This window comes from Antrostomus carolinensis, unplaced genomic scaffold, assembly GCF_000700745.2.
Source record: "Antrostomus carolinensis isolate BGI_N321 unplaced genomic scaffold, ASM70074v2 scaffold6677, whole genome shotgun sequence".
NCBI classification, from domain to species: domain Eukaryota; kingdom Metazoa; phylum Chordata; class Aves; order Caprimulgiformes; family Caprimulgidae; genus Antrostomus; species Antrostomus carolinensis.
Window position 1 is genome coordinate 4,025 of NW_010326583.1, and position 14,043 is coordinate 18,067.

A 14,043-nucleotide genomic window follows, 5' to 3' on the forward strand; every position below is an offset into this window, starting at 1 on the left:
CCATCCACAGAAGTTTGCTATGATTCGAGTTTTTTATTTGTATTTATGATATTTATATATAATACATATAATCTGTTTAACATGTACCTAGCTGCTTCATGTCACTGTCTTAAATTTCCAAACTTTAGACATCCAGGTAAGAGAGATCTTGTGTTCCAGGGATTAAAATGTTGCTGTACACTTTACTTATCTAAGTGTAATTTTTTTCCTAAGGTTCTAGCAAATTCATCTTTATGAAGGAAAGCAGAAATCAAGGTGGAATGTGAATAGATGTACCTAATAATCTCTTGCTGTTGTATTCTTGAGGTTTTACTTTTATAGATTCAGCGGGGGGTGGGGGAGAGCAGGGCAGATGAAGAATACAGATACTTGATGCTGCTACACATCTTACGTAAATTACATATACTCAAGAACAAACCCATATAAAGATTTTTCCCATATAAAGGTTAAATACTGATAAAACCAAGCCGATCAGTTGTGCAAAGGAGAACTGTACTCTGGTGTCTTGATGTTTATTTTTTATTTTGCAGTCATTTTTACTTGCATTTGCTCCTTACCTGGTTTATTCTGGATAGTTTAGGCGTTTTTTTTCCTAGCTAAGTTGTGTGACCATGGAAAAATATGAAGTATTAAAACTTCTGTAGAACTTAAAAGCCCAGCACGTGCTTTCTGTCTTTATTAACGTCCTGTATTTATTGCATGTTTTGGGGGATGTAGAGACAAATGAAAGAAGCGGAATTATTCTGTTTCTTTTCATTTGCTGCTGATTAAACAGGGAAACTTGGAAAGCTTTTTTTCAAAAAGGGTAGCTGACTTGAGCAGAAACTCTCCTGACCTACTTTGGTGAAGTAAGAGTGCTGGTAAATGCATCTTTGGTCCCCTGTGTTTTGCCAGCAGAGAGGAGACTGCCCAGAGCAGTGCCAGAGAACAGGATTGTTGATGCTCGTTGTCACGTGGGTCTGTCTGTGATACTTAACAGTTGACAGAAACAGGCCAGTTGGTTGGTTAGGTAGTGTATTTTCCTCTCAAGATAGTTCCAGTGTGTTGTACAGTACAAGAATCTGCTGATAAACTTCACCAGTGTCAGCGATAGTGAAACAATATTTAATGTAATGTTGCCCCCAACAATGCAGCCTTGAAATCTAGTTAAAGAAAAGTGTTGGAAATAACTGTAAGGTGTGTTTTATATTTTTTTGTGCATTGTTTTAAAAATTGTTAAGGCAGTATTTTTCCAAAGGCAGTGTATGGATGGTGTGCTCTTTAATATTTCATGGTTTTAAAATGCTTTTTAGTTGTTTTTATTATTAATTCTTGTTTTGTCTACTCATATTTTCAAAATGTGTACAAACCAAATGGGCAAACATAAAATAATCAAGTATAAATGTTTTCTGTAGGTATTTTTGAGCTGACTTCTTTCATCGAATACGAAGATTGGTAACATCATGGATGTGTACGCCAGGGCTCAGAGCAGTCGAATGAAACGAATAATATCTATGAAAAAGGTAATTATCTGTATTTAAAAAAAAATATTCCAGAGCTTTTCAGTCTAATAAAAAAACAAATTAACTGGTAGGTTTGGCTGGGGGTTTTTGGGGTGGGTTTGTTGTTTTTGTTCTTTATATATTTTAATTTTGGTTGCCTAATGTTGCAGGGAGGCAAAGAAACTGCCTTTGCTCTCTGCTTTGCCATATTTAGCGTAGCTGAACTGGGAGGCTGAATAACTTAAGGAAGGAGTGCATGCTTTTGATTGTTTTGCCTTTTGTCTTTGCCTTTTGTTTTAAGGTGATACGATGAAATCATGATGTATTTATTTGTTAAAATTTGCCTTGTTTATTGGAGTATAACTTATTCTGAGCACATATTTTTCAAGTTTTTAGGTAATAAATTAAAATATAAATATGTAGTGCTCATTGAAAACTGTTCTGTGAAGTCTGTTAGGACTTACTGTAAAAGCTTTATCTTTAGATCTTGGGTTTCTTGACTGGCTTATCCTTGTGTTTACATGAATTTCTAGGCGGTGGTTTGGTGAAAAATAAAACGTCTGGCATTTGTGAAAGGTATTAGTGCGGGGTTTTTAACAGTATTTGTTTGTTTATTCTTTTAAATTTTGTCACTTTAGCTTGAAGAACATAAATATTCTTCCTCGAATTTTCTTTCAACTTCTATAAGCACTTACTGAAATGAAAGATGCAATTTAACCTGAAGGAACACATTTATTTATCCAATCATAATCATTCAATACAGATGAGTATTTTTCTAGGTCTTTTCTGATTACTAATAAATTTTTCACTTGCAAGTGTATGCAGTGCTAAAGAGGAGAAACAGAGTAAGGAAGTATCTTGTCACATGGAAATTGCAGTATTTTATTCTATAAGCAGATTTTGTTCTGTGGTATAGGTCCTGTAGAAACTGCTTGAAGGCCAAGGTAGGCATTATGGGACTGCCAGGCAGGTAATCAGTGGTTCCAGGTCCTGATATGGAATGTTAACTGCCTTGCATTAAGCAATTTGTAATTATGGGTGATAATCTTTCACCCATATAAAAACCTTTTGTGTAGAAACTTTTATTTTATCGGTTTATGAGCAATCTCCAGCGCAAATAGAGTTCTTTAACTACAGTCAGGTCATTTTGCATTCTTAACTTGAACATAAATTGGATTTTATTCTGCCCCCTTTTTTTTTTTTCCTCTTCAATTTAAAAAAACAAAACAAACAAAACCCACCCTCTCCCTAGGTTTTTAGATCTTTGGGTTGCAGAAGCATCTTTCTAATAATGACAGTGACCAGTGATTCCTCACTGATTCTAAGGGTTGCCTAAAATATCAGCTCTGTGAACTGCTCCATTAACTGCCATCAAACATTCTGGACTGTGTGGTTCAAAGAATATGAATTTGACCCTTTTCAGGTGTCTCTCAGTATTCTGCATTTTCATACAGCCAGAGCCCAGTGTTTTGATCTCTAGCTGCGTCGTCTTGATTTTTCCCTGAGGAGTGGCTGCTTACAGTGTGGAACTTCCATTCTTTCTCACAGACCCAGGCGGTGGGATGCTCATAATCGCTCCATATTTCTTCTGTTGATTCATAGTTTGCTGTCTGATTCATGTTCTCTTTGTAATACTTAACAGGAATTGTTACAGTAGCTCTTAAAAATCAGTGCATAGTTGTGGTATGTGCATTTGAAGCCCGAGCTTCCATTTTAACGAAATATTCAGTCAATTTAAATCTTATAGCATATGAAATCAGGGAGAACTATTTTGTTATTTAAGAGCAAACATAACTCTCCAGCACCAGACTTGACTTCTCTGCAGATCGTGGCATCTTACAGGTTTGTGGGTTGTTTGAAATGGTAGAGAGCAGTTGTTTAAAATAGGTCATGAGACCAGTTAGTATAGAATTTCCTCCAGTGTACTGTGAAGAATCCATAGATAATGACTTCTTGATTTGCCTGCCACAAAGGGGACCATGGAAAACTTTTAATTGCTCATTTGAGCTAGAAGCACGACAAGGATTTTCATTGTCCAGGTCTGTCTTGCTCTGCACACATCTGAGGATATTTGTGTTTTTCCCCTAGTACAACTTAGTAAGGTCAAAATCTGTGCTCACTATTGAAATAGGATTTCTTACCAGACATGTGACTTTCGAGTTTCTGTGAGGAAGAAGTACGCAGGCCAAGCAGATAGGGCTTTATAGGTTGCTTGGGATTTTTTGCCCATATGTCTGTGTATATTGGAACTAGTTGTACTATTTATAAAAACAAATTACATCCTCTTGTTGAAGATGACTTCTTGTCCTTACCTAAAATGAGCTGATAATCTTGGGGACTTGCTGGTTTTCAGGTTTTAATGTAGGTGGGTGTCTCCTAGACTGGGGTTGTGAGAGAAATTGCTTTCATTGTCTGTTGGATAGGAGGATTTCTCTGAAATTGAGTCCAGTCCTTTGCTGTCACAAGCACAATTTTGATAAGAATATGAAAAAGTTACGAAATACTGTCTCACAATTAATGAGGGGAGATTCCAAAACCAACCCTACTGCTGGTTTCAAGTCTTTTTGGACCACACTGCTTTAATAGCTAAGAATCTAACGAGTTCCAGGCTGAAGCCATTCACAGCAAATTTATGCTTCAGCCTAAATAGATTTTTCCTTTTGCTGATGTTCACCCTCGTGATGTTTTTACAGTTGGTGATCTGTCCTCTGTTAGCCTTGGTTTTTGGAAACTGTAAACTAAGGTTTTAGTCTGCTTTTGTATGAAAGCCTCTGCATTCCAGCGATTATCCTTCATAGTCCTACTTTCTGCGCTTGTTGTGAGTTAATCTTCTTTTTACATGTGGGTGATACTGTATGTGCTGTTACACAGGGTGTCCTTCTCGGTGACTCTGATGATGTCAGTCCTTTCACTAAAGGATGCCTACTGGGGTAATGTTTGCTATTTTCAGTGCTGTATCATATTGACCATTCATTGCTATACCGTGACCAAGGAGTCAACTCAGCTCTTTTATTTCCCAGCTTGTGAATTCACTATTCTATTTTAAAGCTTGCTTTTAGTTTTTAAGAGCATAACAGCACTTCATACAGTTGTATTTTAAAATACTCTCATGCTAAGCAAGTTCTTCCAGTATGGTATGCTATTCTTCCTCTTAACTGATGACACCTGCTTACTTTGAATTATTGTCACATTTCATCTACATGTTCACTTTTTTTCCCCCATTAAATTTATTAATGATGATGATGATGCTTGACTTCAGTCTCAAGATAAATTTTGAGGAAGTTAGTTACTGGTTTACTGACCTACATCTACAATATCCTCTAAAAAACCCCTTTGCTATCTCCATTCAGTGAAGTTCTTCTTTTCCAAAAACAGCTCTTATAATAAACTCTGTCTTTTTCTGGTTTTGTTAAGCAGTTTCAGTGTAAATAATCTGTGGAAGTCCAGATACATGAGAACCTTTCTCTTTGTATGTATTGTGTCTGTTAGTTTCCATATCTTTATTCTTTCTGTGCTCTGAACTCTTTGTATTCATTAATATGATCTTGAAAACACACATCACTTCCTTCCTCCTCCTCCTTTTTTAAATATGGTTATTTTATCTCATGTTATGTAGTGCCACCATCAGTGTGCTACCAGACCTACATACAGTCTTGTATACTGGTTCTACCAGACCTGAGAGAGATTTTTCCAATTTTTCCATCTTTCTTCTTAGTGTTCTCCAAAATCTTGAATTTTCCTTCACCTCAGTAGTTCCTAATACCATTTTCCTGTTCTAGTTATCTGTCCTGCCTTGCATAATGTTAAACTAGGGAAAAGTACTTGTTTATAAATAAGGTATATGTAATAGTTTGTAGCCTTAGAAAACCTGACTGCTAGTGATTCACAATGAGCCCTTCTCAAAGTGGATCACTGTTGCTCTGCAGAAAATTAACAGGCCGTGTTATATGACTTTTTTTTCTAATTACTATTTTGAGTGCTGTGACTGATTAAATTATTGTAGAAGCTGAAAATGAGACATTTCAACATACTTGCTTGACTTTACAAATGATTTTTCTATGAGCTGAATGGGGGAATTACTGGGAGAGAGTCTTTGAGCAATATTGATATTGCAGCCACCTGTAAATTTGGAAGATGCAAAGAATCAAGGAGAAACACACTGTCAGTATACTTCGGGAAGTACAAAGATATATTACTGAAGTATGGAGGTAAACTGCAACTAAACATGTGGAGACAAAGGAGCAGATGAAAGTGGAAATTAGATCAACACTTCGTTAATTTATTTCAAATGACCCAATAACTGAATAAAATGCATTTTAAAATAGTTCAGCTGTTACTTTTATGTAAAAATGACTGTTTTGACTGTGTTAATATCACTTAGCCTTGGCTGTCAGGGTGGTAGTCTGGGCCTTGTTTGCTAACATTCTGAAATGTATTTTTGTAGTTTCAAGGGTCCTGAAATGAAGTTCCTGTTTTGCTTTTGTCTCTTCATTATAGAAATGCTTTCCTAATTTTGTATCACCACGAGCACGGGCATGGTGACACTGGCCATGCTGTAATAACTTGACTTCCCATGTAGTGCTACTTGATACCATTTTTATTTTTTTTTACAGGAAGAGAAAAAAAAATGAGGTTTAACGGTAATATGTAAAATCAGTTTTTATCATAAAGGGATTGTTTTTGCTGTGGGAATATCAGAACCATAAAACATTCTCTGACTAAATTTTTCTATCTAGCACTTCTGCTATTGTTAAAGATGCAAATTTGAAAGATCTTGTTATAAGTTCAACACATTGATTTCTCACTTAATTTTTAACAGGATTATTGTGTAGAGAATAAATAACTGTTTTAACAATTTAGAACCATATAATTATCTTATTTTTTCCTCTGACCTTGACTTACTAGAGAAGATGACAATTTTAAAATAATTAAAAAAGGTTGCTAGCTTCCTTAAAAAAGTGAGAGACCATTGTCTCTTTTACAAGCTGAGTGAATCAGTTTTTGTTGTTCTGTCATCTTGCTTTATTTACCTTCAGATACCAGTAAGGAGAATTCTTTTGTTCTACTGCACTTAGTTACACGGGGAGAAACTCTTAGATTCTTAAGCCTTTTTTAGCCATCTGTGGGTCCTTGCATGTCACCATGAGTTTGTAAATATAAGAAGTGTTACAAGAAGTATTTACATTGGATTGTTTCATATTCTTCAAGGAATGAGAAAGGAGAGTCTGTGTGGATTTTCTTGGGATTTTTTTTTTTTGTTTGTTTTCCTTCCCTCTGACTTTCGAAGCCACCTCCATTACTTTTCTTGGCTAAATTTGCTTTTCATCCTTTTTAAGGAAAAGGTGATAGAAAAGTTCCGTGTACAGACTTTGATGCAAGGAATAGATGGGGCTTGGATTTCTTCTTGGATTCTGTTTCTTTTTTCCAAGTCTGCGTATTCTCACCTTGTCTTCTTCGTTAGCTTCTTTTGGAATAAAGGTGTTGCATGAAGAAAACAACTTAGCTGTTTCAATTCCATGTTCTGAAGTAAATTTAAACTTCAAACTTGGTGATTTATATACAGATTATTTTGAAATAGTACTTAGAGTAGGGAAACCTAAGGCGGGCAGGGGATAGGTGGATGGACCCTGTATCCAAAACTGAAAATGCATTTTTTGTCTTATTTTTTTTTTCATTATTTTTCAGAGTTTTGATGAAGGTGTACTCCACTCTATGAAGTCACTGCTACACAGCAGAAAAGAATTATGCAGTATATCAGCAGAGGAATGTCTAAATCGGGAAGAACAAGATAATTTTATTGAGGTTTGGCTTAACCTGACCATTTATGTATATTTTGCAGCTATGATAGAAAATGATGTAGCTTAAAGCAGTATGGGAGGTTACAGAATAGTAAATGTAAACAGTGTGGCAAGTTACTGGCCATAAAATCTGTATCCCCTGTTGTCACTCTTGAATTCAGTCACTGTAGTCTTGAAGAGAGCTGTGACATTTCAAGATGACATTTCTTTGCTTTGTAGGATTTGTGAAACTAAACCAAAATGTGTAGATAGATGATTTTTTAAGAACTGTATAACTGAGTATAGTGGATTTGTGAGTACTCCTGTGAACCAGGTGGAATGGATGGTATCCTAACAAAGTAGCAGAACATTTTGATCCGGATCTGAAGAGAAAAGTGAAAGGGATTTCTCTTGTTTGCCCTCTGGTTAGCACTAAAAGCTGAAGCCTCAACATTGCAGATCAGAACTTCTTTTATATTAATACAATGGGCCAAAAGTTGGGCAGAGTCTGAAGAGAAGAGAAGTAGACCTGGACAGAATGCAGGATTGTCTAGATAAATCTCAAGCTGTGCAGAGGAATGACTAGAGCTGTTTGAGTTACAAGACTAACAGCAGCTTCTCCAAATGGGGTGGGGGAGTAAGAAGCAATTTCTACCATGTATCTTGTATTAAGTGTCTTAGAAGACTACTAATTGGTAGTTGACAGGCCTTAGAGCCTAGGAGCTTAAAGAAGGAGAGGCTGAACTGAACTGGCCAGGCAGAGGAGCTGAAATAGGGTGAAATGAAGCAAAAAAGACTCAGGAAGTAGTCAGAGAAGGCTGAAAATTGAATAAGGAGTAGCAGGAGGAAGGGAAGAGGCAGACTGTGTGACCAGCAGAGATGAGTTAGGATTGCCTGGATTTGGGACTGGCTGGATGTTGAGGTTGTGACTGTATGAAACATTTGGGGAGCAGGCAAGAAGCTGAATTTGTGGAAAATGAAGAGCTGTGACAGATTAGAGGTAAGGAAGAGAGTTAAGCAGTGGAGGAGTGGCCAAAAGTTTGTCTGTGTCTGTTCAGACAGACCGTGGTCTAGAATCTATGAAACCCCTTATTGGCCCCCTGCCTTTTTTTTTCCTTGTAGCAAATACCTGTCCAATAGCTGGCAGTGTGTTTAATATACCTGTAGTGATGGTCCCTATGGAGAAGGATAGCTGACTATATTTAGTTACCTTATTAGCTCAAGCAATTAAGAGCCCTCTGGTTGAAAAGTAAGAGGGTCAATATCCTGCCACAGAACAGGCATTTTTTTTCTTATAAAAATATAAAGAAAGACACACATTTGCAGAGTAATGCTAAAAGAACATCATTAGGATGGCAAAGATAATTACTCAGACTTACAGAGAGCAGAATTTAGGTTTTCTGTACCATTTTAATTATTTTCCTCTGTACCTACGGGTTATGATAACCTTCAAATACAGTGTCTCATACACTATTTTTAGTTTAAAGAAAAGGCTTGTGTTACTGACTGTTGGTCTTTCTCCCTGGCCTAGTCCCCAACAACTTTTGAACTAGTGTGCTAGTTTTGGACACATTCAGGTCGTAAAAGGTGATTATTTTTTCTGTGAAAACTGGAGTTTGGGCACAATAAAGAAATCCAAATTAGTGTTGTCAGGGAGGCAAGTGGTGTGGTTCTCTTTGACAGCAGTCTTCTGGCCCATCAGTGTACATATGGGCTTAATTTGTGGGAAGCTACAACTCCTGCATACTGCCCTGTCTTGCACAGTGAGTTATCCCGTGGGAGAAGGAAAAGGTTGGAATCATTATCTTGAGGAAGAGGAGAGGGCATGTAAGAAGACAAAAGAGCAAACACTCATTAAAAAAAACCAAAAACCAAACCAAACCAAAAAACACAAAACAACAGCAACAAACCCTAAAGCCTCCCCAAATGTTCTTCACAGAAGTAGGTTTTCTCCAAGTCTTTTAAATCCTTTGCCATTTTGTCTCTTCTGTGGAGAAATTAAGTTTATATTCTAGGTACTGTACAGATAAAAAGATGTAGACTTTGTAAAGTATTTTGCAGATAAAAGATTTAGGTGTTGAAGAAAAGATGAAGAAGGGTACATTGGTATGATCATTTCATAGTTAACACTGTGAATGTGATGCTGGAGACCTGTAATTTGTCTGTAGCTATTTGAAATGCTACTATGAAGCATTGTTTCATTTGTGGTGGTGTTGTAACTGAAATAAGGATAATTATAAGTGGGTAAGTGATGTAAACAGGAAGATCTTTTCTGGGGGCACAGTAGCTTCCTAGGATGAGACCTCCTGAAATAAACAAGTCAGAAATTTTCATATTTTAGTATTATTTCAGTTTAAAAGAAAGTTTGCTGGGTTTTTTGATTACATATTGAAATAATATTAAAAATTCAAATACAGTTTAAAACAGAACTGTTCTTCAGCCATTAATTTTCCTAGCTCTGTCCCTTTCAGAGATGCTGTGTATGCACCAAGCAAGTAGCTGACCCAGTTAATAATAAATGATTATAAACATAGTGATGTTCTTTGCTGTTTTTAATCTTGAGAAACAACTGACTACCTTAGAGTAACAGGGAGTACAGATCTGCTACAGATTTAGTATGAGCTGTGGCTTGAATACATAAAATATGTATAGTACTCAGAAATAATTGAATGCAAGCCATATCAAATTTAAGTTTAGACATCAGTGACAGTGTTTAATCTTTGTGCTTTGTTCCATATCTACAAAATGGGAGTAATTTTTTTTTTCTTACAACCTTGTTTTGAAAATAAATTCCTTGGGGTTTTTTTTGGAGCGTGCAGATACCTATTGATTTGTCATTAGGGAAATACTAAATGAGAACTGAGGAAATCTGATGTTTGAAACAAAGTTTGAGTAGTGGATGTAACATAGATCATGATCTGACACTGAAGAATAGTGAGGCAAAATACTGACTCATTGGTCTGATTGTGTTGAATGATACAAGACACCTATAGACAGAAGAGAGGGACAAATATGTAATAAAATATCTCCCCTGTCCACAAGTACAAAAACCTGAGATAAAGCTGAAATTTCTGACATATTCCAGGCTCCTGAGCCTGACAAGACCTTTTTTTTTTTTTTTTTTTTTTTTTTTTTTTTTTTTTTTTTGTTTTATTTTTTTAGGTTGAATCCTTTAATTCTTTAGGGGTTTGTCTACTTGGATATTGGATGCAAACATGCAGCTTAAGTAGTCTGTTGTGTTTTGACCTTAGGCTTATCAATTTACATGGTAAATTGTATAATGTGTTGGCGTTATGCTCTCTTCAGTACATCCAAATGTATCACAGTTAGTTAGCATGGACAGATTTCAGACTGGGACTGTTCTATATGTGTCTACCTTGAAGCAAGGACAAGATGAGCAGTGATCTTTGCAGTCATGTTTGTTTTAACAGGTGTGATGAGGCATGTATATGTTGCTCAGTGTATACCACTCAATAGGCTGCTAGAAAAATTTCTGTGTAGTAGGTTTTTAATACTGTATGTGCTCCTTAGTCTGATCTGACCTTTCACAAGTTGGGTAGTACAGTGTTACTGTTCTTCATGTAAGACTATGTGCTGCTGTTTGAGCAAGCTATGCTACCCTAAGGTATGGTTGCCATGGCAGTAGAATGAAGCTTTATGGTGAACCTTGCTGAAGTTTTAACTCTTAAGTATCTGCAGAAAATGAAAAAGTTCTTTCATGTACTTCAATATGTTAATGTATTTATTTTACAGATTACATTTATAGGTTTTGCTCAAGAGATGAGTACTGCTCATGTGCAGGTACAGTATGTATCTATGTTGGAAAATAATGTTCTTCAGCACTGTGATTTCTTCTAAGTAGTACCCAAGTTTTTAGATGGAAGAATTTTGGTGTTTGAGAAATGAAATATGTGTACCTTGATTATTTAAAAACATGAGTTTTAAATAGAATTGAAAGGTTGAGGAAGAATTCTCTTAATATGATCACCAGTGGTTTATATGTATTTAAAATGTAACCTGGGGCAGTCTTTATATTGGAATGGTCTGGAATAGGTTATTTAAATTGAGGGGTGGGATTTGTTTTGTGTGGGGGGTTTTTTAGAGTGGGTGGTTGCTTTGTTTTGTTTGTTGAAAACCTGAGTGTGTATCAATATTTTGATTTGTAACCTTCCCTTTAGTAGAGTTGTGCTTATCAATATGGTACAATTGTCATCTGCAGAGCTGTGGCTTCACTGAATTGCATGCCAACTGTGATTTGCTGGTGGAAAACCAGGAGTCAGTATTATGGTTATGCCTTAAGATATTATTCTGGAGAGTTAGATGAGGAAATGTTATTTTTAAAGGGGAAGTGTAGCAAACTAGTGGGGTTGTGCCATGCCATTTTAAGAAGTTAAGGATTTAATCTTCCCGTGCAATTTACACATCAGAATAACCCATAACATACATGTTTACAGTGCAAATCCATGCTTCTGCTCTGTCTAGATCTTGGTAGAGATTACTGTAATAGTTTTCTGATGTCTAAAATTAAAACCAGAAACTTTCAATCTGTTTGTATTCAAAGTTGTATCAATGTTGCTAATTAATTAAATTATAATAGTGCTAGACATTCAAGTATGGGTGAGAACTATTCAATTATCTAGAGTCAGATGAAATTCAGAGGAAATTTGGCTGAATAGGTTTATGGCAACTTGCTTTGTACTGTATAGATCAGTAGTGTTTAGATTCTTTAATAAATCTTTTGTAGGCCTTTTCTATATTAGGTAAATCTGAAAGTTATCCAAAATCATGCTTAAAGTGCCTTGTCCCTGTTTTTGTAATAATGGGCTAAAACATCATTCCAGTAAAGCACACTAAAAGCATGTAGAGATCCATTGAGAACCATTATTATCTGAGTTCAGTCTTCTCTTTGTAGTTGCGTACCTTGTAGGGTGTGCAGCTGCTTCTCAGTGCTTACAAGATTCTCTTTTGTGACTTTTAAGCTTCTTCTGGCCCCTGAGAAACAGTGAAATATCTTCTTTTGGTAGAACAGTGAGCTGGAGATGAGTGTGGACTGAAATGAATTAAATAAAGCTTGCTTACTTGAGCTTTACACTACAGTTTTGAGATAAAAAGTGGGAGATGGGGCAAGAAATAGGGGAAAAAAGAGAAGCTTTACCAAATGTAGCAGCTGTTACTATTTAGGGGGGGTATGAGATGAAAACCATTATCACTTATATGTTTTTCACTTTGTATTCCCAATGTGTTTGCATATTTAAATCAGGAGTTGGCAGCTGTTTCTGTAGAGCTCCCAGATGTTCTGAAACCACTCCAGGTGTGCAAACTAAAAGAAAATGAGGTTATATTTCTAAAAGATGTAAAGAAAACCTTGGCAAAACCTTGTGTCGTGAAACATCAGGTAAACATTTTGTGTCATCTTGCATGTCTCTAATTACAGAAGCGTTATACTTGGCCTCATAAAGAGTTTAGTCATATCACACCTTGTCTTGTTTGTGTTTTGGGGCCATCTTAGTCCCAGTAGTATTAATGCTATATTTCTGTGGTTTCTTTAAAATGAGTGTTAGAAAATCTGAAAATAAACTTGGTGCTTTCGAGTGCTGTGTTATTAACAGAAAATATTTAGCAAATATTTGATTATGGTGTTGATCCCATGCTTCTGCTAGACTGCAGTCCCTTTCACTGGCAATTTGGAAAGAAGATGAAACTTGTGAAGTTACGTATTTCTGCTCTGCTCAGATATAGTTTTCATCCTCTGTAGACTTTTCTTCTTGAAACAGAGGTACCAATAATTATGAGAATGTCAGGTGTTCATAAACTCAGTGGGTTCTTCTATTTTTAAAAAGTATTTACAATTATACATGTTGTTAATTATATAAATTTCTGTTGTATTTATTTACAATATTCTTCTTATTATGTTGTTAATTATATTATTTCAAACTATAAATGTTGTTAAAGCAAACTTCTTAAAGACATATTAACTGATCGCACATGTTAGATCTAATTATGTTGCATGGAAGGTAAAAAATACCTTGAAGAAACAAGTAACCTATAAAATGAAGTAGTATTCAGCATAAACTTTGAAATACTGTCTTCCTCTACAGAGTTTTTAACATGCATTCTTTAACAGATTCTTGAGTACATGTTATCAGGATTGTATTACACAACCTTTTTTTTTTTTTTTTTAAATTTTTTTGTTGCAATGGTTTATTAAGAATGCAGAAGTTATGAAAATGGGTTAATTATTTTAACTATCACTCTACACAAACTGTTCCATTCATTTTCTTATATTTAAAATATTTTTAAATCGTTTACTGTTTACAAAACTGTGTTGAAAGAATCCCTTGTTACTCCTGACAGTTGAAATCATTCCAAGGTTGTTATATTTGTTTTCTTGTTGCTCTCTTTTTCAAGAATCAACTTCCTGAAGTGTTTTGTGTGATGAGACTGTCTCCTTCATTCCCAAAGATCAAAGTTGATTATATATTTACCTTGCTGAGCAAGTATACTACAGGCATAAGATATGCAGTGGAAATAAACTCATTGCAAGAACATCAAACAGAAACATCCCATGGAGATGATGATGACACTAATCAGTCAGTTTCTTCAATTGAGGATGATTTTGTCACTGCTTTTGAACATTTAGATGAAGATCAGCCTTCAAAGATACAAAGTGCTGGTAAGTTCTTGCGTTGACTTGTGTAAATTTTTATTTGAAAATTTGGAATTTCATGAGAAAGTAAATGTAAATAAATAGTAATTCTTATAATTAATTATGAGTTTTGTAAAGG

General features: G+C 35.5%; 1 protein-coding gene across 1 annotated transcript in view; it reads left to right on the forward strand.

Annotated features, from left to right (window-relative positions):
• Positions 1 to 1,442: 1,442 nt before the first annotated feature.
• The window catches only part of AKAP11 (A-kinase anchoring protein 11), a 32,978-nt gene continuing 20,377 nt past the window's right edge, over positions 1,443 to 14,043 (forward strand). Inside the window, exons 1-5 of the mRNA XM_029085875.1 lie at positions 1,443 to 1,502; positions 7,167 to 7,283; positions 11,012 to 11,059; positions 12,519 to 12,653; positions 13,667 to 13,931. Coding sequence (XP_028941708.1) covers positions 1,443 to 1,502; positions 7,167 to 7,283; positions 11,012 to 11,059; positions 12,519 to 12,653; positions 13,667 to 13,931 — 625 coding nt within the window. The remainder of the gene's footprint in view (positions 1,503 to 7,166; positions 7,284 to 11,011; positions 11,060 to 12,518; positions 12,654 to 13,666; positions 13,932 to 14,043) is intronic.